The sequence below is a fragment of the Argopecten irradians genome, chromosome 5 (assembly GCF_041381155.1).
Source record: "Argopecten irradians isolate NY chromosome 5, Ai_NY, whole genome shotgun sequence".
NCBI lineage: Eukaryota > Metazoa > Mollusca > Bivalvia > Pectinida > Pectinidae > Argopecten > Argopecten irradians.
In genome coordinates this window covers 46,887,849-46,915,825 of record NC_091138.1, presented here as the reverse complement: position 1 = coordinate 46,915,825, position 27,977 = coordinate 46,887,849, and the positions used below count along the sequence as shown (strand labels likewise).

The window sequence follows — 27,977 nt, the reverse complement described above, 5'->3', positions numbered from 1 at the left end:
AGTGTTTTAAATACTATGTTTGTATGTGTGTGCGTTTTATTATTATCTGTTTCCTTGTATACAATAGTTATTATATATATATCTGTAGTTGAGTCACTTTAATGTTATTATCTCGGAACAGGGACGTTCTCATTTATATGTATCTCGCCGGTAACCCACCAGGACGTTCTCAATCTTGTACTGATTACATGTAACGTAATGATATTACGCCTTTAACTCGATCAATATCTGTTACTGCATTTGATAACTTATATACTTCAGGTTATTAACTATAATTTTGATCCTGAACGATTCCCATTTTTAAATTCCACAAAATGATCTGATACTTATGTGATAGCTACCTATACATCAGGTTAAGTCTTTTGGGTATGTTAAATGATATCACGCCTTTCACTTATCGTTAATACTTACATCTCTCCTATACTTCACGAACACTGCTCATACTTCAGGTAACGTTCTACATTATGATCGCTTATTGTCGTACTTTCCATATAAGGAATACGTTGATGACAGAATGTTTATCGCGGGGATTTCAACTAGTATAAATACATGTAGATATCAGACCTGTGGCATAGTACAACTTTAACCAGATCAGGAAGAAGAAAACCTTACAGGAGGAATGGCTGGACAGGTAGTTGTTATAGACCTGGGATCTTGGAGTGTAAAGGCCGGTGTGAAGGGGGAATATGTTCCTAAGTGTATTCTGACAGAAAAACAACAAAAGGTATGTAGATATTTTTTTATTATATACTGTAAATATGCATCTTTAGGTAAGGACAAAACTTTTCTTTGTCTTGCCATTATGACTTTGCACTTGTTTTGAATTTTAATAAATGAGTTTATATTTTTATTTTAAATCGCAAAATGTTATACTGCATAACATGATTTTTTTTTTTTGTAATCCATCATAGGTAGACAAATTGATACAGTTTCCAGTCATCCAGAGAGGGATATATCGATGGTTCTATTCCTTCAGAGCATATTGATACAAAATCTGGTACAATTACTGGATCATTTTCAGATGTATAAGAAACATCACCAATCAATATGCACAACTCTGTCGGATTTAAAAGCATTTGTACCATGATCAAATGTTTGATACATTTTATTTATATTGCTCTCGGTCTGACACTTTGTATAGCTGTTTGTGATATCTGGTTACCTTTCAGTGGTGGTTATATAAAGATGCTTCATCGCCGACAGAGCTTAAATGATACCAATCATTTGAAAAAAAAACTGATATTTAATCGTTAATATACATGTATGTGACTAATTAACACAAAAATAATAGAAAATAATTTATATTGCTTTTTTTGTACATGGCTGCACAATCAGTATTTCATTCCATATAAAAAGCATAGTGCCATGGATTTTTTCGGGACGCAATTGATTATTTTTAATATTTTTATCTTGAAGTAAAATAAGAAGCTCAAACTTTTCAATGGTGCTACAATTAATGTAAAGGTGTACAGACAGTAGGTAACTTTTCTCGTCTTCTCCTGTTTGTGATAGAAAAAAACAATTCGTTAGCGGTGGAGCATCTTTAAATTACCAATTTAGCAATAATACACTATTTTTGTCTTTGATCAGTGCATTAGTGACAAATGTAGCATTAATGTGTAATCTATTATGTATGATAGAATATGTTAAATGTTTTACAGGCTGTCCTTGATGGTGGCAAATACCCCATTGAGAAGGGACTCATAACGAACAGGGAGGACTTCGAGCAGCTTCTCCGTAACACATTCAAGGAGCTTGGAGTCAAACCCGAGGAACAACCAGTTCTCCTGACTCAACCCATGACGAATACAAAAGTCAACAAAGAAAAAGTTGTCCAGATGCTGTTTGAGAGGTTCAATGTTCCGTCCGTGTTCCTTGGCCTCACCAATGTCTTGTCTCTGTATTCTACAGGCAAGTTGAATGGCGTTGGTATGGAATCTGGGGCAGAAGTATCCAACTGTGTGGCTATTTACCAAGGATACGCCATGTTAGATTCCGTTGTATCCACAGACTTGACAGGTAAACAAGTTACAAATTTCGTCTCACAAAAACTGAATCAACCTTATCTTGATTTCGAAACCGTTGACGAAATCAAGAAGGCAACGACTGGTCTGGGCCCCGCTACCGAGGACAAAAGTTATACACTTCCTGATGGGAGCTCCGTTAATGTCGTCCCAGATGTACAAAGAGCTCCTGAGATTTTATTGGATCCTTCCATTGCCAACATTGACACAAGAAGTATTCCACAAGCTATAGTGGACTGCGTCGAAAAGGTCCGCGCCAAACACGGCGAAGATCGGGCAAAAGAACTGTATGGCAATATTGTAATAAGTGGAGGAAATACTGAACTCGATGGCTTGGCTGACCGCGTGAAAAGCAGCATACAATCCAAGATGGCGGGTGTAAATGGAATACATGTGACGAAGGCTGCAATGTACTCAGCATGGATGGGGGGATCCATCCTCGCCGGTCATGAACATTTCGGGGGTCTTCTCTTAACCAAAGCTCAGTACGATGCAGAAGGGGCCAGTTCAATTGAAGGCAAATTCTGATTCTGAAAAAAGAAATTGACAGTTGTTGAAATAATAGACACCAAATTGTGTTTTATGATGTTTGTGCTCTTGATAATATGTTGATATCAACTGCAATTTTGAAAATAAAATAATATTGTGTACTTGGCGGAAAACAATTAAATCCAGCAAGGACGTAGATGACGTTTATAAATCCTTGAATATAGATATGTAAATCATTATATCCATATCTTGGTGTCGATAAAAAGGATATTCTTATCATTTACCGCAGTTATCATTTATGTGATGGGTTATAGAACAATTTATGTAGTTTTCAAATTGTTAAAATTAACTTAATTTTATTTTCATATTCAAATCTTGTTTACAGAAATATTGTGACAAAAACATTAATGTCATTGATTTTCATACATATGTTCTCACAAATGATTTTGACTGTCGAGTAGTCATCGTCACCATACCATCAACTTCCAAGTATTTACATCTTGCCGAATTTCTTTGCCGGTGTTAAAATCATTTGTTTTGTTTCGTTCCGAATCTATTGAATTAACTGCAATTCTCATATATGCAATCATATGTCATTTTCATCTGTTTCAATTTTCGTCTCATTGTTTCGTGTAGAGTATTTTGCATCCTTCTTGTTAGTGTCAAATAAAGGACGCTAGACGCGTCAAAATATCAAATATAGTTCTGAGTTGTTCGTTCCATCAACAACAAAAGTCATTAATGAACATGGCAGGTTTTGAAACATCCTCGATACTCCAGGGTTTACTATCATTGCCGTGATATCCACCCCCTTGAACATATCATAACAAAACTAAAGGAGGTAGTGTGGTCTTTCGATGTACATCAAAGAATCGAATAATGACTTTAAAGACGGGCGTTGCTCACCGTAATCTTCAAGGGAAATCCATGTTGGCTTGTTGCAGGTTTTTATGTAATATCTTCAAGTTTGCAATAACATATTTCAGGGGTGCACTTATGAAGACAGTGATAGTAACCTCTGGAATGTCGAGGATGATCAAAGATTTAATAATACCTGTATTGTTCAACAGATCTACTAGAAATAACCAAGGCATACGTTACATATTATCTGTACTACAGTGGTAAATAGAAAAGTGATATGGTACAATTGTGGTAATGTATTAATAAAGTCAGTACCAAATAAGTTGTAGATGAAATTACGATCAAATTGAACATATTAATAAAATAATGATACAAAATATCACGTCGGTTTATGGCCAAGTAGTTGTCAATGTTGATCCAAAACACAACAAAAATAGCACTCCGAACGTTCTGAAATTCATAAAATATATATATAAGTAAAAAAAGAACCATGTCCATGTCATGGTTTCCATATACATAAAAAGAAAACACAACTATAAAACAGTTTTTTCCGCCCTAGCGCGCTGTTATGTTGGACCTAACTCATTATGCTTCGGTAGGTTCCGTACGAAAATGCCTAGATACTACTGGTTATTAGTATATCATTTTGTTCGTCAGAATTACTCTTCATAGATTGAAAGGGTTCAAGGCCCTCTACTAAAATTGTGAATTTCATGGCCCTGGGGTCTCGGAACGCGTGTCCCGGGAGGATTTTTTAGGGCAAGCTAACAAGTAAAGCTGGTTTCCCAATGTGTATTGTGTACCTGTACTCTGACCTTCCTTTTAAATTACATTGTACGTAAATGGTAAATGGTATTTTTCGTGATTCGCAAGAAAATAAAACATGAAGAAATCATTACTTTGTATTCTAATCACAGTAAACATACTAAAGTGAATATTCCCTTTAATCTCGCCTCAAGGATTATTGCAATTGTTAGTGAGAAGAAAATACAAGATATTAGACTTGGTCAGTTACAACAATATCTTAAGGCTCAATGTTATCCTGTTGAGGTAATAAAGCATGGTATTAGAAAAGCAATTGAAAAGGGACCTTTTACACCCCGTATACATGAACATAAAGTTAATACGGCTTTGATTCCTTTTGTTTCTACTTTCAACCCAAGAAATTTCAATATTTTTCCTGTGATTGAAAATAAATGTAATGAGTTAATGCAAAGTAGTGATCGTATGAGAAAGATTTTTGAAAACCATACAATTTTGCAAAGTAGATACAACCTAAAAATTTTAAAACAAATATTAACAAGTTTCAAGTTCAATAACTCTATTGCTGACCCTGTAGTGTCGAAATGTAAGACACCTAGATGCGGTACATGTCCAATTATTATTGAATGTAGTATTTTACTATTATTTAGCAAACATGAATTGCAAATCGAAGTGTGGGATATATGCTATAATTTGTTCTCGTTGTGGTGATTTTTACATCGGCCAAACTAGTAATAAACTTAGAACACGTATGACTGTTCATAGGCAACAAACAAGAACGGATTCTCTACGTAATTTGAATGTCAATAAGCATGTTCATGATTGTGCAGGTGATCAATTTAATGTTATACCTTTATAACAATTACATTCTTCAGACACTGTTTTGTTGGAAAACAAAGAGAATCACAGAGATTTTCACAGGGATCTAGTTACATTTTATATAATATATGATGTATTTGAACTAACCAGGGTGACCATACACCATACACCATACACTGTACATGTATATTATATACAGGTTTTAGAAGTCTAGGTCATCGGTAGATCAAATCTTACTATATATACAATGTATGTAGACACACGATGTTATGTTAAATATGAATTTTTACCTATTTTATTATTTTTTTTCTATGCACATAAAACGACTAAATTGATCTCTTATACTTGTAATGAGTGAAAAATCTGTCTAAGAATGCCGGGCCCAGAAAGTGATGACATGTGTTGTATTAACGGTTACAGCATAGGGCCTCGTTACTAATGATGATATATATAAGATAGGTCACGTCTATTTACATACATTACACATTATGGTGTAATGTATGTAAATTGATTTGACCTATCTTATATAATATCATCATTAGTAACGAGGCCCTGTTGTTACAGTGTAGCTACTCTGCAAAATTATCAATCTCGTTTAACATTCCAACATTAAAAGTTATTTCGGAAAGGTAGTTGGCCTTATAATTCCAACATATAGTGTATTAAACGTAACAGTTCATGTATATTGCATGTCCTCAAGTAAAAGTCAAGTAAAATTTGTTCTTACGGTATTAAAATCATAAAAGCGTATAACTAAAGCGAAATGATTATTGATAAATCTGAAATTTTATTGATGAAATGCAAAGAACACTTATGGAACTATTCCGCTAAACCTGCCTATATTATTAGGCTTTTTTATTTTATTTTATTTTTTTGCCTAATATATAGACTATATATTAGGAAAAAAAAATAATAATGATAAAGCCTAATAATATAGGCAGGTTTAGCGGACTATTATGGAACATATATACCATTTGGTTCCATAACAAAGAGGTTTTATGAAGCGGGCGGTCTTTATTCAGAAGTCGTCGCTAGGACAAGTTTAACTATACATTTAACGTTTAACATTTTGTATGTTTATTTCTGGCACAACTTAAAGTTTTTATAGACATGCATTTTGCTTTAGCATAAGCATTGTGATATCAACATTATAAGTTTACCGGTACAACAATGTACCGGTACTTGTAAGTACCGCGTTACAACAATTAATGAGTTATCTACCCTGGCCGCTGTCACCCGGGTAAACAAACATGGCCGTTCGTTGATGTTACCTGTTCGTTATACGGAAGGTAAGCTTTGTAGCTTTACTTGTAATGGACACATGCTTGTGTCAGTGTATGCATGTTTGACCGGACATATATTGCTATTTAAACATGGATCTCATTTTTGACTTAGAGAGGTAGCTGAAAACAGTGAAGGAGAGAGTAGTACAAAACAAACGGCATGAGCATGGGAACAAAGTCTGCATTAATATAGACATTAGAATTATAATGCTATGTTAATAATAATGTACCTGTACTAACAGTAAATGTGTTTAATTTTTTTTGTTCTCATTTCTGAAGTATTTAGGACTATTCATTTTAATATACGCTACAATGTTGTACATGTTCTTTGTTCTTATGTATACAATAATGTAGATTTAAACATTGTTCATATACAGTACATTAAACATTTAATTGGACCTTGTCTATATTTGGTCAATGCTCCATTAATGACCACGTCTATGCTTAGTATTGATCAAATTGTCTACATGTGTGCATACAATGTATTGATTGAACAAGATTCATACAATGTAAGTGTAAATATTATTATACATTATTGTGCAAGTACAATGTGAAGCAGTTACATGTTTCTAACACAATATATTGTGTTATTCCACTCTCAGGCCAATGTATAAATGTACTGGGTGTTGGATAAATATATTGATTTTCCACTAGTGGAATAACACCTTCAAGTCTTTTGTTTGGGGAGATAAACTTTGACCCTAACTAATTTCGACTTATTAGCATCTTTTCATTTTTTTTATTTTTTTTAAACGCCCTGGGCACTTAATGAGTCAAATAAGGTATTCATTTTCTCAATGCCATATAATTTGTATGATAAGGCCAAAAAAATATGTCTGTTTAGGGTTTTTTTTTTTTTTTTTTTTTTTTTTTTTTAGTGTCTTTCACTCTAAAATGATTGCCGGAACCGGAGTCTGAGATCGAAATCCCACTTTTTATATATTTTTTTCCATAGAAAAGTGGAAAAAAATAGGGTTGAGGGTAAAAAATTAGATCGATCGGGTAACCCTAAACAGACATATTTTTTTCCACCTTATAATGCAGTGTTTTGATGAACTTTGAACTTTGATTTTAGGTACCACAGTGAAGTGATGTCTTCTAAATCAAGGAAGATGCCAGGTGAGCTATGTAAACTCAGTCACCCTTGAAGTATTGCAATGAACTGTTCCAACCTTTGAAATAAAAGAATCCAAATACATTTTCAGGGAGAATAAGTAAATTGTTTACATATAAATTTGACTTTAATTGTGTTGAACTCATATGCATTAATCAAAGGCCCACTACCTTTCCAGAGGAAGATATAAAGGTTTCTTTGAAAACATTAGTAATATTAGAAAATATATACCGTTAGCTTAAGATAAGGTTAAGAAACTAAACATATGCAAGATTTGCAGCGTAATATATGAAAACAGTGGAGAGTCATTTCACTGTTTTGCCATCTGGTGCAGTGATAGTCAACTACTGCACAGTATTTAGGATTACCTGTGTTATGAAAATTTACATTTTATTTATTTAAATGAACTTGTTCAGACAGTGATGAACGATGTAGTATTAATGGTAAGTTAATAACTTTTGCAACTCTATAAAATTATCGATCTCATTTTACTTCTCATTTTAAAAATTAAAGATCGTTTTGGAAAGGTAGTGGGCCTTTAAGTAGAGGCAATCATGGTTGTTTTTTTTGTGACTATTTATTTGCGATTTTATTTATCATATATCATGCTGGTTTACATTTATATCTAGTCAATTATTAATGTATTAGCTAAACCTTTAACACGGTGATGAAACATTGAGTCATTTATTGCAGACCAAGATTTAGGAATGATTGTATCTTTTGATTTTTTTTTACAAGTTTAATACACTGTTATTTTTTCAGGCCCCAGAACGGCAGGACTGAAAAGACATGACTCTTCCTTTGATATGATTATCAGGGTAACTATTTAGTAATGTACTACATACACAATAGTATCCTTCATTTTAAAATTATCTCCCTTAAAAGACATTTTGGCTCATTCTCTAATACTGAATTTGTCTTAATAAGCACCCCTCCCCTTTTCTGGAGAAGAGTTGAAGTTGTATATAAACGCCCCTGGCCATGGAAACAACCCTGTCTTACAACATGTGATGCCTCTAACATCAGCATTGTATCCCATATTACATGAACCTGCAAGTCTTTTATATGCGAATCACGACATAATAATGTGTCTCAAAGGTTAAAAGGTATGCATGTTTACTGTAACAGATTAATGTACCATGAGTACAGAAAGATTTAAAATATGGCTGCAATTATTTAAGCGCCTTGGGCGCTAATTGTGCGAATATAGTATGTATAATATCAAAATCATGAATTGATTGTGTTTTAAGAAAAGCCAGTTTTTCAGAGTAAGATATCAATTATATTAAATTTCTTTGTCTTATGAGTATTATTTTTTTCTTTGTTATAAGTTAACATTTTGTTAAGACTTATTTACCGTCTAAATGACTGCACCTTTGTTTTTAGGGAAAGTCCACAAGTGCTGCCCCTAGGACCCCAAGCCAGGTGCCAAAGAAACAGACCCAGGATACAACATCCAGGTAAGTCTACAGAGACAGCCTCTTAGTATCCTCGATACTCCATGGGTTACTATCACTGACGTTGTATCCAACCCTGAATCATCTTATAGTAAAACTATGGCCCAGGCAGTCTGATATGGAGGTTTATTTACCTGAAGGTGTAATTTTTCCTGAGAGGTTGCTCAAGGGAAATATTACATCTGGGGGTACATAAATCTTCATATCACACTGCCATCAGGGACATAAATTGTTTATTAAACAGAAAATTTGAGATTGGCTACTGCGGTTTAAATATTACTGAAATTTGCGATTAGTAAAAAGTTCTGTTTTATGCTTCATTCGTCATTGTTGTACAATTGGAAGGGGAGATAACTCCGTATGAAATTCGGGCAATCACCATAGGGGCAAGCCCCCCAGGGAAATACAATGTTTTCTTTCATACCTACGAGTGTAATACTGGCTGGTCTAGGGCAATACACTCATGCCGCCTGAGGCTGTATTGCATGGCTACCCATGCAATAAAGCCTCTTGACATCACGGCGTCAACAAAATTTCTATTTCCTCGGTAAAATTTTAACATTTTTTTCACAAAACTTGACTGGTTTTACTATTAAAGATGCAAACAATGGGATTTTTGTTGAAAATATCATGTAATTTTTCATGTATGGAAATTGACTTCCAGTCGTGGATTTTTTTCGAATTTATATCAAAATGGTGGGATATTATAGTTGTAACATTGCAATAAAACGTTGAGGTATGAAATAAAAATACTCTTTCATAAGTGAATATGAAGGATAGGGATATTCTACCCTCGGGATCACAAAATGTTGCAAAACCCTCGGCAAGCCTCAGGTTTTACTACATTTTGTGACCCTCGGGTAGAATATCCCTATCCTTCATATCAACATATGAAAGAGTCTTATATTATTTCCCTGTCATGTGATGTGCTTCAACTAATCACAGACACGGTTATAAACATGAGGTATAATAAGATATATGTAGTAGAACAGTAAAACACAAATAAAACGAACCTATGGGGACAACGAAATCCCTTCACTATAAGCATAGTTACAGAAATCTTGATGGGGATTGAAATTACCATGTTATAACCATGGATTATAGTTGTTAGTGTGATCTCTATAAAATTTTTACTGTATTTTATTTGAACTGATAGTGAACAATTTTCTTACAGAACGGCAGCCAAAGCTAATACAGACAGTCAATCCATATGTGAGTCATTTATATGGTTTTAAATTTCTAAAAACACTGATTAGTTTCTTATTAAACTCAAAAAGATATATACATGTACATGAATAAATGAAATTGTAGTCACACTAATTCCTTTACCTCTCTGATGTTCTATTGTAGCACAAGAGATCATGGAAGATAACTGTTCAATCGACTGTTCCGTCTTTGACTATTAGGAATTATGTATTCATCATAGATGTAAAATCTATCAGGATTTCATTTAAAATTGTTATCAAATGTAAATATAAGCATTGAACATCTTTCAGTTGGCATTCATAGCCAATATGAATGCCAACTGAAGGTCTTTCAATCTTGAATTACCATGGAATATTTGTTTTACCAGTGAAGGAAGGGTATGACCCCGAGGCAGAAGAACACTTTAAGAGGATGATAGCTGGACAGCTGGATAACATCCCAAACATTCCACGGTCTATCGTCCGAATCTTCATCAGCTCAACATTCTCTGGTTAGTCCTGTTTCCTGTATCTTTGTCAAGGAGTCGTAATGGCTGAGTAGTTAAGGTGTTCCAACATATTAACACTGACCTTTCAATAAGGAGTTGCAAGTTCAAATCCCATTTGTGGCAAATATATCAAGTTTATGAGTTTTCCTTGGGATAATGTCCCAATAAAATCATTGGAAAAAATGATGTTTTTTCAAGGTTACAAAGCAAAACAATGTAGGTTTTAATAAGATGTAAATTGGTAATGTTGAGAGATCAACTCCTAAGATGTGTTCAAATAGCTGAACTTGACCTACTTTCAGTACCACAAAGGATTATTTGCCGCAATATAAATTAAAGGAAAAGATAATTTCTCATAATCTCTGCAGTATTTAATCATTGAGCTTCAGAAAATTCTATGTTTTTTAGACATGAGAGCAGAGCGAAATGCTATAGTTCGGGATGCGACACCAAAACTGAGAGACTTTTGTGCGGAACATGACCTTGACTTTCAGATGGTAGACATGAGATGGGGAGTGACAGACGACAGTCAGAATGACCACTCCGTGGAGAAGATTTGTCTGCTGGAGGTGGAAAATTGTCAGAAAATCTCTCTGGGACCTAATTTTGTGGTGAGTAAAATTTTTAAATGTTAGATTTTCATGTACCTGATTTGACCCAATAAGCATCCAGGTCGCTTAAAAGTTAAACAAATAAGTTTAATAGAACCAAATTTGGATGAGCCTTACATAGAATTGTTTCGTAAATCATTTTGCAAAAGATATCAATAAAGGGACCTATACAGTTTTCATAATTTTGGTCTGCATTTAATGCCAGCAAAGGTAAGTGAAATTGAGGTCTAAAAAAATGATGAAGGGCACTTATAGGGATGAGGGCACATACTGGGTTTAAAACGGTAACTACCTGTTAAGTCTTTTTTGTTTTACTTGTCACATAGATGGCATGTTTGGTGTTAACCTTTTTTTCTAGTAATCAAGGTGTGTGCATACAAATGGACCAGGCTGTGCTATGTGAATGCAATATTTGGTTTTCATGTTAATTGTTCTGATATATTGCTTTTGAGGTAGCCATAAGCTACTACTACAATCAAGTGTACACAAATTTCTACATCATTTTTCATGATGGAAAGTGTTAAAGTTTCTTGTAAGATAATTGTGAGTTGGATTTTTTTCTTTCAGCTAATAAAAGGTTCCCGATATGGCTTCCGTCCCATCCCTACCGAGTTATCATCTGAAGACTTCACACTCCTGTCCAGTTACACGACCGACCCTGAACATACAAAGCTTCTACACACCTGGTACAAGAGGGACAACAACAGTAAACCCCCACAGTATGTACTACAGGTGAGTGTACAGTACATATACCCCAACCCTAACCCCAAGTCACCCCCATCCCCACAGTATGTACTACAGGTAAGTATGCAGTACATATACCCCACCCCAACCTTCAAGTCACCCCCACTCCCACAGTATGTACTTTATAACTTTATACAGGTGAGTTTACAGTTATACCCCCAAACCCCCAACCCCTACCCCCACAGTACCACAGAATGTACTACAGGTGATTGTGCAGTACATATACCTTACACCCTCCAACCTAAATCTGGCTTTCTGATTGCTCAGTTCTTTTTTTGATACCACTATCGCACGTGTAAATGTATTTTGTTTTATCAAGTAGTCTGGAAAAATTAATTAAAAGCATTGATGTCACTATTTTTTAATTTCATTGGATTTGTTTGCAAACTTTTGTGATCATCCGCTACAAAATTTCTTTCATACCCCAATGAAATTAAAAAATAGTGACATCAATGCTTAAAAAAATACATTTAAGAGCTAGTATTAAGTAGACTATTGAAATGCTTGCAATAATGATAACTTAAAAAAAAAAGATTTACATATTAATAATTGATTACAAGACACTCAACCATATGCTAAAATTCAAACTTCATTAAAACATTCCTATGATATATAAGTGTTGTTATCTTTATTCATTTATGGTCAGAAGGGTTTTACTTTTTTTCTTTTGTTTTTGTTTTTTGTTTTTTTCTTCTTTCTTCAAAAGATTTTAATTTGATACATACTTTGGAAAAAAATTTATAGCATTAAATGTTACAGAGAAATTTGATCAATTTTTATGAAGTCATGGACATAATTTCTAACATATGATACCCAGCTTTTGAATTTATAACATTTCCCCATCCTCCTTTATAATGCATTTAATTTCTAGCCAATCAGATCGCAGTTTACATTTTTCGGAGACTATTCACCTGGATGTGATGAGCCTCGTGCCAAAGACACAGAAAACTGGCACCGGACATTTGAACAGTTGCAGTTGATTCTCAGACAAGCTGCCAAGGCTGCGACAGGTGCAGGGAAAATGTCGTCTGAGGCTCTCCAGGAGTACTATCAATCTGGTAGGGCAATGATCTAAATGGAGAAATTATCGCATATCTTTTAAACATTTTAAGGAAATAATGAAGTTAGGTTTTTACTTAAAGGGACAATTCAGTCTAAGAGAACATTAAAATTTGTACATGTATCAGAAAAAACCCAGTTCTAATAGAAATTTGATAAGTCGGTTTTACTGTGATATGCCTGAAAAGCCCATGGTGGTGAAATGCTTGTGAAATGTCCAAACTCGCTCGCTCTCCGCCATTACACATTGTTGTCGAACATCTTGTATGCTGAACCCTGTCCCTTGCACGTAGAGCAATGAGACTTTCTAGAACTGCTCAAATCGCTCTGACAGTAGTGTGTTTACCTTAATACTAGGTGAATTGTCTTGCCTAAAAATAATTTTATCACCTCCTCAGTGGTTATGTAGTTCATTTGTTTGACGTGCGTGACTTTGTCTCTGGTATGGGTACAGCGTACATACTGTACCTGCTTAATCGTATTGATCAACGATTTGTAATTACAATGGTATCAATTAAAATACTAAACAATGATGTGGACTTTGTCAATGTTGTATGTTATATGTTTCATAAGAAATGTAGAACAATACATTTATACCATATTTTGCTTCTTGGTTTTAGCCTTAGTGAATTGTCCCTTTAATAAGGTGAACTGTCAGTAAAACTGATATTTCATGTAATATTTACCATAACTCTAACTAATATCACAATAAGCCCAGACTATTTCTAATAAAAGACTTTCTGCAAATCATCCTCTTATTCCTTACTGTAGTGTACAATGCAAAATTATCACTTGAGGACCACGTATTGGCCTAACTTGACTTATCATTTTTTTTATTTTTTTTTTTTCACTGTTTCAGTGACAGAGACTGAGATAAAGAAAGGCTTACTAGATGTTGTGGATCCAGTCGCCCACACCGTTGTGTACTCCCGAACATTTACCGGGCTCAACAATGAGTCTCTGACAGACAAAGATGTCAAACGATACATTGAGATTAAAGACAACAATGGCAAGGTTTGTACTAGAGTTATTTCCCTTAGAACATATTTTTTTTAATTTAAGGGAGACAAACCTGATGTTCTTGTACAACAACTAATTTTCTCACCCATCATATACATATTATAAGACACAAAATACAAGAAATGTACATTGTATATATACCAGTAACAAATATTCATATACATATTATAAGACACAAAATACAAGAAATGTACATTGTATATATACCAGTAACAAATATTAAAAAAAATTCTTAGTGTATCATTTCTTATGAGATTTTATGAAACAACTCTTTGTAGCTTTAATTGGCTTAGAACACTTGAAGGTATAAATTTATTTATTTCAAGTAATGATCTTCTGGGCGAAAATTTAAGGGAGCCATTTTGGTTCAACATCATACATGCTTGACATTGCAATGAATTCTACTCAGGGCAACTATATAACGCAAGTGATAAGTAAAAAGTCACTGGATAGATTGTTTAACTAATTGATTAATGCCTTTATTATTGTGGTTATGTCTCGGGTAAACTTTCAATATTTTTTCTCTAATTTTTCAGCTGGAAATTGACAAAGAGATAGAAGGTCTTCGAAATGAACTTTTTGGCAAAATCAAGAAAAAACTGAAGGAATCAAACTGCAATCTTTATGAAATTCCTTGGATATCTGGAGGTGTAGACCCAAATGCCAATGTTCCTCATGGCAAGTACATTGAATCTTTCTGTGAAGACTTTCAGTCTGATATGAAAGCTCTGATCAAGTCAGGAATGTCTGACTACCTTCCCAAGATAAGATTTTCAGTATGGTACACTGATTACGCCGAGCTGATCCACCACTTACAGTTCTGTAACACCAAGTGTGAGACGTTCTGTGGACAGGACGATGTTCTAGAGAATGTGAAATCTTACATTCTTACTGACACATCACGCAAGCCACTGGTTCTGCATGCTCCCTCAGGGGCAGGAAAGACATCCATCATGGCCATGATCATGAAAAACCTGTCAACCTGGTTCAAGATGAAGAAACATGTTGCAGTCATTCGCTTTCTTGGCACAAGTCCTCTTAGCACCAACATCTATGATGTCTTGTTTGGTATGTGTGGACAACTCGCTGACAATGCTGAGATCATCATGGAACCTGTTTCCTATAAGAACATGAAGAATTTGCTGGAATACTTGCCAAGGCTTCTAAGACGAGTTGCAAATGCCATTAAATCCCCGATTGTCATCCTCCTTGATTCTTTGGATCAGTTGACAGCCAACCACGATGCCCACTCTCTAACATGGCTGCCAACAATACTGCCATCCAATGTCAAACTGATTGTGTCCACTTTGCCAGAAGAACATGGTATCCTTGACAACCTGAAAGATATACTGCCAAGTAAGGATTGTTATATTGCAGTTCCTACGCTGTCTGTCACAACAGGCAAAGAGATAGTCAACAAGTACTTGAGTCTGAGGAAACGAACTGTCACAGACTACCAGCTCCAGGTCCTCATGTCCTACTTCACGCAGGCCCCTGGACCTCTTTATCTCAAACTTCTGCTGGATGAAGCCGTCCGATGGAAGTCTTACACTCCTGAACATGAACATGTTCTGGCCGACGCAGTTCGGAGTGCCATCTCACAGTTATTTCAGAATTTGGAGACCAAGTTTGGGGAAGTGATAACCAACCATGCTCTTGGTTATATCACTATCGCAATGAACGGCGTGTCTGAGACAGAGATGGAAGACGTCCTCTCCTGTGATGATGAAGCTCTCAACGATGTGTATCGTTACCACGATCCACCGGTAGAGGGCATTGTTCGTATACCACCAGTCCTTTGGGCCCGTCTCCGCTACGACCTCAAGGAATATCTAGTCGAGAGACGAACTCACAACAAGTACACATTGAATTGGTACCACCGACAGTTTATAGAAACAGCACGTACCTTGTACACACAAGGAAAGGCAGGTCAGAAACTGCACAGGAATTTCTCCGAAATTTTCATGTCCCAATTGGTGAAACGTACGATTTCGTTGAAATGGAGGAAAACAACCATTGACAATGCTGATAGGCAAATCACACCCCAGGCTATGGTAAGCAAGAACAAGAGAATGCTTTCCTGTCTACCGTTTTACATCAATAATGCTAAAGAAATGGTTTCATCAGATATAGCCAAGGAGCAATGCTTCTGCAATTTCCATTTCCTTAAAGCCAAAATTGCCGCTTTTCCACTGACATCTCTGCAAGAGGACTTGGCAGATTTTGTGGACAGAACAGAGGACACAGAAGTTCAGAAGCTCAGATACTTCTTTTCTGTGTGCAAAATAGAGGATCTTGGTAATGCAGATAAATTTGCAGTCAGCCTACTAGCCAAAATACCAGTGACAGAAGGAGAAAACAACTTGGAAAGGTTGCTGAAGACAGCTTTGGAACACCTGGAATCCCAAAACAAAACTTTACTGATCCCAAAATATGCCTGCATGGCACCTGGTACCAACTCCTCCAATGCCATGAATGATTCAATCCAAGGGGCTGAAAAGATCCTTTCAGTCGGTGGAGAGTCTGTCTTGTTGCGGTTGTGTGGAAAAGAAATAGACGAGGAAAGCAAAGAATTGCATTCAGTATATAACACTATCACTGAGGAACAGCAACAGGTTAGCCTACCTGATACATACAAAGAAGGACTGATGCCAAGACTGGACCGAGCAAGCAAGAAAATATTCTATATCAACAGTGGAATGATCAGCACAATTAACCTCGTCAAGAAAGTCACCATGAGCAAGACGTTGTCCGATGTGTGCCCGGAACTCCCCGCACAGGCCAGTCCTGTTATGTGGGCTTTTGACTCGGAATCCTTTTATGCAGCTATCCTGTTTGGTGACAGTAGTGTTCTAGCCATCGAACTCAGCTCAATGAAGCCACTAAGACTGATGACTTTATCAGACGATGCAGACACTGTCATTGGAATGGTTTGTACCGGCTGGGACAGACCAGCTGTCATTGTCACAGGGAAATGTGGAGAAGAGGACGAAAACAAAAGTAACAAAGGATTTGTACAATTATTTCAACCTTTGGACGAAAACAAAGATATGCGTATAGAAATTCCTACTTCGTTCTCAAATGGACTGGTGCGTCTTGGATCATCGGAAGATTTCCTTGTCGGACTTAGCAATACTGAAACGTCATGTTCCTTAATTGCCATCGATCTAGACGATATGGAGAAAGTTAGCCAGATGACTCTACCGGATACAATGATTCAGATGTCCATGGCTAGGAAACGGCGCTTGGCTGCAGTTTTGTCTTCGCAGGGCGTAGTCAGCATGGTGAACTGGGGAGAAGGAACTATCCTGAATGAGTTATCAACCAACAACCCGGTTTCCTGCCTTTACATTAACTGGTCACATCGACTGGCGATGTTGGGAGATTCCCAAGGTCAAATTGTGTTATACAACATAAATACAAACAACCACTGTGGCACATTTCCTGCTCATGAGAGCAGCATACAACGACTAATGGGTGCAGAGGATCATGTGGTTTCTCTCGGAATCAATAAAGACATGAAAATCTGGTCCGTGTCTACCCTAAATCAGAATATATCACAACCCAAACATGAAAACAGTGACTCAAACGTTGTTGGTCTGGCTGGTGAGACACACGTCGCCAGTTTGGACATTACGCTGGACAGCGAGGAGCTCGTGATTGCGTCTCGGGACAAAACGGTCTGTCTCTGGTCACTTTCAGACATATCGATGACACGTAGTTATGATATCGGAATCGCAGGGGACAAGATCAAGGTGATATCTAAAGAAAGCTGTGTAGCCCTTGATAAAACTGATAGAAAAGTTAAAATATTTCATTTAGCAGATGGTGAAAGTGCAGTCGACTGTGACCTACCGAAGGGTGCTTTAGATTTCACTGTAAGCCAGGACCGCTTACTCATGTGTATCCTCTGTCAGAAAGAGAAGGGGCTCATGGTTGACGTCATGGACCTCAAAGTTGGACAGTCAAAGAAAACCTTTTATCTCAAAGGTGTTCCTGATTATGAAAGCATTGACATCAGTCTAAGTGCAAACAACCGATTTCTCATCTTACGCACCAAAGTTACAGAGAAAGACTTCAAGGACATAGAGGCATCATGGAAGAAGCAAGGGTCGTTTTTTCCCCAGCTTCATCCCTACCGCTTCAGTGCTGCAGATCTGTCGCAAGCAACAGGAGGACTGATGCACTGCAACAGGACGATGTCCAAGATCCCCCACCTTGGGGAGGTCATCATCCCATTCCAAGGAAACAGTATGTTAATTACCACTAGGCGATGGACGCTGTTTTGGGACATTATAACTGGCAAGTGTGACCAGAAAGTCAGCAAAGTGGAGAAAAAGGGGATGATGTACCGTCCAGATTGGCTAGGACAAGACTGCAAAGGTACAACTTTAGCCATTACTCAAAGCAGGAACGGCAAGTACACCGCTCTGGGATCAGAAGACGGCTACCTGTTTGTATACAGTACCGACACGGGTTTGCCTGTGCAGAGTAAAGTTCCATCATCCAAACACACTGCGGCGGTAAGTGCTGCTATCCATACTAACCACTTTTACTAGCAATGTTTCTGGCTTGTTCACATACCTTGTTTTATGCATAAATATTTTGTTAAAGCATACAGTATATGTTGACATTTACAAATGATAATCATTAGTTATAAAATACAAAAGAAGAAGAGAGCGGATAATAATACCTAGACAAAAAAAAACTGCTTGATGTTTTGTATTCTTCAATGTGTTGTTGATAAACGTTGTTGAAATTAATCCTTTGTAGTCTAAGAGAATTTTAGGATACAATAAAGCATTTTGTGATCTGTATTTTGTAGGTGATATTGGCAGTATTTTCACCAGACAATAAGTGGGTTGCGTCTGCATGCTCTAACAACACAATCAAGATATGGGAGGCTGCTACGGGGAAGGAAGTGTTCAGCACAAGGGCTAGCTTCGAGATAGTCAGTATGTGCTTTTCTGCCAACACTCAGACCCTTGTAGTGTCCATTGGATCTCAAGTCACTCGGATATTGGTCTACACGTTCTTCACTGGAAGTTCGTAAACATCGTTTGCACCAGAGCCAGCATTATTGACTTCAATAATTGTATTCTTGAGCCTAAAATGGAATCGAGCAATGTTTCTTATGACACTTTGACATTTTCAGTCGACCATCAATAATTACCATAGTAGCAAACACAGAACGTGTACCGGAAAGACAATGTGTGGACTTAGTTGTGTCATTATCACAAAATATCGTCTGAAGAACGGTCAGAGACCAAAACATCGTTGGAATAAAAAATTCCATAAAATGACTCAAGAATAAGTAGAAAGACAACTCTAATACTGGAGTTTCGAGATACCAAAACAACGTGGGTGATGATGAAGTACGATTTATAGTCGATTAGTCCGTCCCACCGGAAGGTGATTGTAGCGTCACAAAAATTACGTCATAATATTCTATCACAATTACTGTAAATCATACTTCATCCACATCGTTTTGTTTTCTCAAAATCGGCGTATTCCCATCACTGTTTAAGCCGATCTAACCATTAGGGACAATGACTTTTACTTTGTTAAAATTAGTGCCCGTTTCAGTTAAAAAGAACACTATACAACATTGAAGTTACTTTCATCTTCAATATTTTAGCCGAAAACAGAAAATTTGTTGATGAATGGTTTGAGAACATGTGACTTATCAATTTTATTTAGTAAGTATTCAGCGGCACCCGTATCGAAAATATATACTATCCAAAATATTTGGTACCCATACTTGCAGTGAAATGATGGAAACGTCTAAGTCTTGTAGTTAAAAGACAGTGTATGCTACATTCTTAAAAGTACTTGCATGTACTTAAGGAACTGCGTGACAACTTCGTGACTATAAGTAGAAGTGAGTGTTGCGTGTTAAGATGAATTAAGAGTACAACTTAATGTGTTGTAAGTGTAAACCGGGTACGGATTCTATCTTCTGTATGACGACTTTATTGTGTAGCATCTTAGCATCCTTTTTAAGTTTCACTTTTCATTATAAGATGTATTCCATCAGTTGTGTGAAGTGTCAGGTATATAAATCGGTGATACAATCTGTATTTCTAAGTTAATGTAAAATTTGTGTCTGCCATTGTTCTATAAGCATACATCCTGGTCCAAGAACGCTTTGATGGTACTGGTACTGCGCATTGTATTGACTTTGGTACCGGATCCTGTGTTATATTTGAGCCGTCTCTTTGACATCGGACATCACTGTTTAGCAGTCAGTAGTGTGTAATGCGATGTATAATGGTCACGCGCACTTTGGTGACATTTATGCCAGAATATATTTTATATAACATTATTTCCATGACATTGCAATGTCATTATCGACCGTTTCTGTTGTTTCTGCGGTAACAGTTTAGGCAAGCTACTGTTGTTACTAGGGTAACAGTTTAAGCAAGCTACTGTTGATACTGGGTAACAGTTTACGCAAGCTATTTTTGTTACTGGGGTTACAGATTAAGCAAGCTACTGTTGTTACTCGGGTAACAGGTTAAGCAAGCTATTGTTGATACTGGGTAATAGTTTAAGCAAGCTACTGTTGATACTGGGTAACAGTTTAAGCAAGCTACTTTTGTTACTGGGGTAACAGGTTAAGCAAGCTATTGTTGACACTGGGTAACAGTTTAAGCAACCTTCTTTTGATACTGGGTAACAGTTTAAGCAACCTTCTTTTGATACTGGGTAACAGATTAAGCAATCAATGTCTCTTATTAGTTCCATGAATTGTGAGAAATGGTTTTTCGGCCTATCGTTTGTTGGTAATAGAGGCACATAGATATTGCCCAGTTCTTGATGTCGTTGATCAGGGGCTCTTGGGTTACAGATAAGATGTATTTGACCAATATCTCTTGAGTGACAGGTATACTTGTAATGGTGCTGGTCAAGCTTTATGTGCTGACTTCGATACAAAAGCCTTGCCCATTATCTTGTGATGTCACTGGTCGAATTTTCGTGCTAACAAAATATTGTCCTGTACTTTATGATTTCCTGTTCTTCTTCCACTAATAATGCACTTGTTATTCTACGCACTCTTTTGAAAAAAAAATGATATTGAGAAACATTCATGTATATCTTTTCATACAAGTTTTCGTTAAACATGATAAATCAGTTAGGGAGAGTCCAAATACGGAAAGTTTCAACCTGGTAATATCTTTTGGAAGATGTTAAATTTAAATAAACCAGACATACTTTGTAATACCACTGAGTTTAATGTAGTATAGATGACAGTCGTATAATATACGTATCTATCAGAAAATACTCAACATACTTTTGCATGCTGCCTGTCCACGTTTTTAAGTGTAGATCATACATTATTGATTATTCAACCTGTAGTATATGAAAAGTTTCTCCTACTTAGTATAATACAATCAGTACTAGTAATCCCAGTATTGTGACACTTTATTTATGTATAGTGTGACAGACTCGCAGAAGGTCACGTGATGTAGGATGTAGACTCGGGGTCGGGACCGGTTACATAGATGCATATCATGAGCCAATGCCTGTAATTGATTTCAACTATTGTTACATCTGTAGGGTCCCTGTCATCAGAGATTAGTTATCACAGCCATTACTGCTAATTCTATCGACTAGGAATTTTTATAAACATGTGTCAGACAAAATACGAAGATAACGCTTCTTTTGTTGCCTCATCTGTGATTAGTTTCACTTGTGCACTTTAAACAAACATGGTCCATATTGATTGGTAAAGGAGAGTAAAAAAGTAAGTTATGAACACATTATTGACTGGATTGATGGTGATGTGCATGATAAAACGCACCAAGGAGACACTCGTCTGGTGATGTTGGTGTCACACTTGACTGCTTCCTGTGAGGAGTGATAGAGCGCTTGCCTTTGATCAGTCTGGCATGACTGGTGTACAATTTTACATGTCTCTAGTTTGAATGGCTATTTCATTGAAACAGTAATTGGACTGTACCGATTTACTTTCATCTTTCAGACATGCACCAGTAGAGGAGCAGGATTGACGTTCATACAATTTAGAGGGTATTTTTTATTTGTTGTGGCTTTTCTAGATATTTTAAATTGTCACATGCCCCTGATGACAATACTGGAGTTTGTTGATGTTGTGTATAAGTCTTGCTATCTAGTACGACCGTTTTGATATTCTAGGATTGGTGTGACTGAAACTTCTGCTATTTTTTCTGTATTACAGATGTCAATTTCATGCCACACCAACTTTATATTGATTCGTAACACCAAACAAGTTCAAAGAGGGGTCACATGCTTTTGTCTTTACTTTTCTCTACCTATACAATTCTTCAATTGAGCTTCATGCTGGGGTTTAGTTCTGCCTCTTCTCGACCAGCCCTTCAATGTGCTTCAGCCTCGGCATCTTTGTTTTTACATATCGAAATTTTTCATGTACTTCATGCTTTTCTGCAGCATACCAAACTCTTCAATATTGTTCATGCTTTGTCTAAACTTTGTTTCAACAGCTAAACTTCTCGAGATTATAATGGTTTGTGTAAACTTTTATCTATCCTCCAAGTTTCTCAAGGTGCTTCATAGTTCTCCTTCTCAACACGTCTATAGGCTTCAAATTTTGTTCCAACTGTCTTCAAGATGCGTTTACCATCCCAGTCAGGGGGTGAAATTGTCACTCCTCGCGCCACTCTACATTTACCGCCAGAATTCCCTAAGAACGTAATAAAATCATACTATAATGCCCAACTTTGGCCAGTTTTTCTACTCTTTGGACTTATTCCCTTGTAAAATGAACATATTGTGACTCTATTGCGTCCATTGTTAGCTTGACGCACAGCACGATCAGCTTTTATGATTTAAGAACTATGCATCTCTTATGAAAATTTACAAAGCTAGTAACATTATTCGAGCTAATCTGAATGCTCCTTTTTGGAAAATTCTCTTATGTTACCAAATTTGTGTCGTTAAATTTTCCTTTTCAGTATAATTATGTAACGCCAGTCTTTCTGTCCAGCCGTCCCTACAAACGGTACATTTATCTCTATCTGTATCTATATAAAACATTTAATAGTGTGTTTACAAGATGATGCTTTCTTTGATGTTTAGGAGCTGTCTGTTCATCCCAGTATTTTTTCTCTCTGTGAGACTCTACCAACACAAAGGTTCAACCTAACTGCTTCCTATGTAGTTGTGTTCTCGTCTTTGAAGTGCGGGTTGATAGAAATTCCTTCTCTTTCATTTCTGGCTGCTACTAGTGATAATGTGAACAAATAATTTACCAAACAATAAATGGTCGGTAATTATATATCAACTAGAAAGAAAGATCATACTTCAGCTAATAGTATCGTTACCCAATATGTTCTTTGTTCTCAAAACTTGTGAATGTAGTTATTGAGTTTTGGCATTAATATAGTAATGTTCATTTCTGGATTTTTCGTAAATAAAAATTGTCCTATTTGACAAGAAAAAGTGTGAATTTGATCACCATAGAAACACGAAAAGTGTCATTTTTCAATGACCCATAGTGGGACAAATTACCGATATTGTAGCTGGAAAAAACACACTTTTTTCAGGAATGTCTGACTTGTTTGTTAGTTGTACAATTATTGCTAATAGTGGAACGACATGCAATAGATTCTTTGATGTCGTCACACAAGGTTAAAATCTTTATTGTTATTCCCAATTTTTTGGCCTTTGTAAATAACGGCCACATTTTGCTCAGTGAAAGTGTAAGTGAAATTGAAATATAAATTTACGATCGTTGTAATAGTGTAGTGAACAATGTAATTATTTTCGTTATACGCTTGGCAATTTCGCATGATTGGTGTGTTTTTTCAGGACAATCAATTTTTATTTAACCATTGACAGCCATTTTACTGTCGTCTGCTGCTAAATTGTTATCTCCATAACTTTGATAGTACGTGACGGTGATAAAGTACGACCGTTTAAAATCAACTACATTATTTATTGTTTGTGTTTTCTTTTTTATCTTTTGCTAGAATTTTGACGATTTTTTTCCCATTCTTAAATAATCTTTTATAAATTATATATATTTCATATTATACCACATATTTTTCTTGTCGCATCTTGTTATATCGTTCCGCTTGAACTTTGTTTGTCAATTGTTTACAAATTATATATTTCGACAGCTCAAAGTCATAAAATATTTTCTTTTTCACAACATTTATCTGAATTATCGTATGATATTATTAAAAAAAATATCAACCTTGTGTTCGTCTCTACATGTGAATACTTAATTTTTTATGCTGTATTTCTGTTCCGGCAATTTAAAACTTAAAGTGATTGCTGTTGCTTTTTATTTTGTTCAACCATTATGCTTTTGCTTCTACCTCAGTAGTGAAGTAGATCACAGACTCCATAGTCTTTGAATATTTTCTGTAGCTTCTCTATTTTTGATTGGATATATTTATACACTTTTACATGTATGGATTACATTAGAAAAGAAATTTTATTTAACTCTTTTATGAAATTTACTTTAAACTATTTCTAACAGTGGATGAATGGTTAAGGTGTCCGATATTCCACCTTGAATCCCGTTCATCTACGTGTCCAGTCCCCCTAGTGGTATTTGTCGACTACATGTTTTGAGGTTAGTGATTGCTATCCATCTGACAGTCCTTTAATTATCATAGCTGATGATGAAAACCATCTCAATACATCAAAAATAAAAATAATAGATATAGGACAGCAAAACTTAAATTGTGTCAACTTGGTCCGATGCACCTATCCGATCAGATGTTTGATAATCTTCCCCCTGACTATTTTTAGTAGTAAATCTCTATAATCAAAGGAAAATGCCATGCAGATTAAATACAAAAAATGGTAAAATAAATCATAAAAAAAGCATTGTGATGATGTGTATCTAGAGATGTTTATTATGTTGTTTGCTCATTGATGTTGGTTTTGTAAAAATCGTTACCATAAGCTCAAAGTTAACAAAAAGTCTGGATATATCAGAATTTGAAAATGCTTACATGTTTTATATCGATAATGCTCATTTTAATTGTTGTGATTTTCAATAAATAAACACTTATGATATATAATTAAATGAAAAATGTACTTTTGTAGCGCGCGTGGTTATTATATGAATATTATTATATAACACAAAAGAGAAATGATCTATATCTAGTATTATACTATAGGTGTACACACAGACAGAAATATGTTATCTACTCGAAATACAAGATAATTATAGATGTGGAGTAATTAACACAGACTAATTGCAGTCGACATCATTTCCTGCTGCACTTTGCTCCTCCTACTTTTCCTAGGCTAGAGTGGCTCGACGTTCAGGTCTGGAACCCGCGCTAGTTCATTTGTTATACAGCCAGACTTGGGGTTGTGTTTGATATAACTTGATGTGTATTGCGTTGTGTTTGATGTTAATTCCACCCAGTAGCAACAAGCGTCTTGGTGATCCTTGGCAGTACATTAAAGGCATTTAAACGTTTGAACAGCCTTATGTCTGCACTGCAGCAGCAACTAGGCCCTTCATTGATATCCAAAACTACACGTTTTACACCCATGGTGCACCCTCTCCAAACTCTGGTGTACAAGCGATCTAGCTCTTTCATCATCCTTGCATGTAATTCTTGTCTTGCTGTATTGAACATTACAGGAAGGTTTATAAATATCGTAAGAATAATTTATATTTTCCTTCTTTTTTGATATTTGGCTTGTATATCTATTCTGGCGATTTGGTTTCCATCAGTACTGCAATTATTTGTGTGACTTAGTAATCATTTGAAGAAATATAACATGTAATCTTACTGAATCAATATGGGTTTCTTTGATCTTATATGCGGTCTTAAATGATTTGTTATGATAAAAACAAAAGAAAGGATATTCTTTTGAAATAAAGCAATTGATTATAGAATTTCTATATGTAGTGAAAGATTGATTTTTTTATAACAATATATATATTATTGTTTTATGATTATCTTAATTTCACTTAAAACAATGTAATTACAGATAGAGATGTGGATGTGTTACATATATAATCAATGTTGGTGCAGTGTTTTGACGTAATATAATAATATATCCTAATGGTATCGTTATAATATGTACTGTAATTATATTGAACTACAACAGTTTGGGCCGGCTTGGTTTGATTCCCCGATCATTACACGACTCACTGACTTCACTGCATCACACCACCTTGGGGAGAAGATGATACAGGCGGTTAATCAAACATAAAACTTTATAGGGATGACATACCCATTGATTTGAACATGTGGATATTGAATCATTGAATCAACGATGACATATGATGGGATTTGTTGTCGTTTTGTTGTCATCGCTTTGTTTGTTATTTTCAACATTTGGCTTCTTTGTTCTGACGTTCAGACCATGAAGCAAATTTTGACTGGAAGTTTTGTTTGGCCAATCAAAACTAGCTTATTAATAACGGCAATCCATTAAAAAGTGGGTGAAAAAAGGTAGTTTAGATCTGAAAATTGTGATCAATCAATGGTCAAAATAAGAAGGTAAATAGGGGTTGCTTTTCCCCTACTTTTTAAGTATATTTGGTTGTGTGTGCACTGAAAGGTAATCACATTTATGTTAAATGTATGTTATGTATATTGTATAACAAATTTACAATATAAATAAATTACATTATATTATGGAAAATCAAAGCGAATCTAGGATTTTAAATGATAAATTATATTAATGATAGTAAATGTATTAACTTCAAAGAATTAAGAAATTTTGGCCTTTGAAGTAAATTCATACATGTATTTGATTCTTAAATATTCAAACAAACCAAAAATATGAAATTCAGAAAATGCGACTGATCATGTATGATTGTCAATTCTATTTCAGTTTGTTTATTACGAAATGTTCATGATAAATAAAGATATATTCAAGTATGTAATTATTATGGATGTAAATCACCATAACAGGCGAAACACGTGCGGCGTAAACACGTATGTCACGTGTTCTTCACGAGACGTTCGTGTCTCGCCTGTCCCCCTACCATAAATTGTGCACTTCTAACGTCCAATATGTCGATGTAACTGTTTTTGTCACATCTTTTTTTACATAACGTCTTGTTGTTATCAATAAAGAATTGAATGATTTTAGGCCTGTTAGTGTTTACCAAACGTTTACTTTACAAGGATGGTGTTGCCTATGAATGGCGTCTCTCAGTCTTACGATCATGAAAAAACGTAAATTTTGAGCTACAAAAAGGACATTAATGTTAAAATGCAATCGCTGTATTTAAAAGTGAAGAACATATTAAATTAATTAAATAAAAACCAAGGTGTTATTAATAATATCATGATTAAGACGTGAGTCGTGGACCCGGAAAACTCACAATAAATATGAATTATAATGCATAGTTTTTGTATAATAACGTTGTTTTATTCATTTTGGACTTCTATAAGGACATTGTTTTGACACCCTTTATATATTTCATGATTTTAAACTTACTGTCGACAAAGGATAAATGTCTTTTTATGTATAAGCCAGTCGGATTTGTGCCTTTTACTACCATGACTGCGACACGTTGTCCGATTGCTTGACCTTCCATTACCAACCAACCACCTCTAGACCATTAATTAAATGCTTCGTTCACATATGACACTCGGCAGGATATTCCGTAGGTCGTTGATATTCCTCCGGGATATCTGACTTTCCTAAACACTCAAAGCCTAGAATAATTCTGAAAACCTGTAAGGCATAAGATAAGAAATTATAATTCAAGCTATGAATTGAGAAGTCTCATGTAAAATAGTCAAAATCTTTTCTTATGATGTATTTAATATTGGTGTTTACATAAGCTTACCTATGAGTTTTATAAATACTTTTACTGACCGGTAACAAAGTAATGCTTGAACGATTTTTATTGATAATTTGCCTTACCGTCTAAATTAGCCCAATTTTCCGTGGATGTAACCACACCATTTTCTTGTTTGAGATACCAAAATCACTATTTTCTTGTTTGAAATAACAAGATAAAAATAGAAGAAATTTAATAAATATTGGTTAAAAGCTAATGATATAAAGAAATAAAGAAACGTTAAACGTCATAAATAGTGAATAT

At 35.5% G+C, this 27,977-nt stretch overlaps 2 protein-coding genes across 3 annotated transcripts; both read left to right on the top strand.

Annotated features, from left to right (window-relative positions):
- The first annotated feature begins 381 nt into the window (after positions 1–381).
- LOC138324058 (actin-like) lies at positions 382–3,211 on the top strand. Its single transcript, XM_069269070.1, has 2 exons — positions 382–724; positions 1,662–3,211. The coding sequence occupies exons 1-2, from the start codon at positions 620–622 to the stop codon at positions 2,550–2,552; spliced, it is 996 nt and encodes a 331-aa protein (XP_069125171.1). The 5' UTR covers positions 382–619; the 3' UTR covers positions 2,553–3,211.
- Positions 3,212–6,195: 2,984 nt separating this feature from the next.
- Positions 6,196–27,008, top strand: LOC138324057 (uncharacterized). 2 transcript variants are annotated; one of them, XR_011208614.1, is made up of 13 exons: positions 6,196–6,244; positions 7,314–7,357; positions 8,115–8,170; positions 8,739–8,812; positions 9,984–10,021; positions 10,383–10,505; positions 10,911–11,113; positions 11,681–11,845; positions 12,729–12,915; positions 13,776–13,930; positions 14,473–18,459; positions 18,762–20,452; positions 20,486–27,008. XR_011208614.1 is itself a non-coding variant. In XM_069269069.1 (12 exons), the coding sequence occupies exons 2-12, from the start codon at positions 7,330–7,332 to the stop codon at positions 18,987–18,989; spliced, it is 5,244 nt and encodes a 1,747-aa protein (XP_069125170.1). In that variant the 5' UTR covers positions 6,196–6,244; positions 7,314–7,329; the 3' UTR covers positions 18,990–27,008. The 2 variants fall into 2 exon arrangements, 1 of the variants encoding a protein (XP_069125170.1); XM_069269069.1 differs by having other exon boundaries at positions 18,762–27,008.
- Positions 27,009–27,977: the final 969 nt, after the last annotated feature.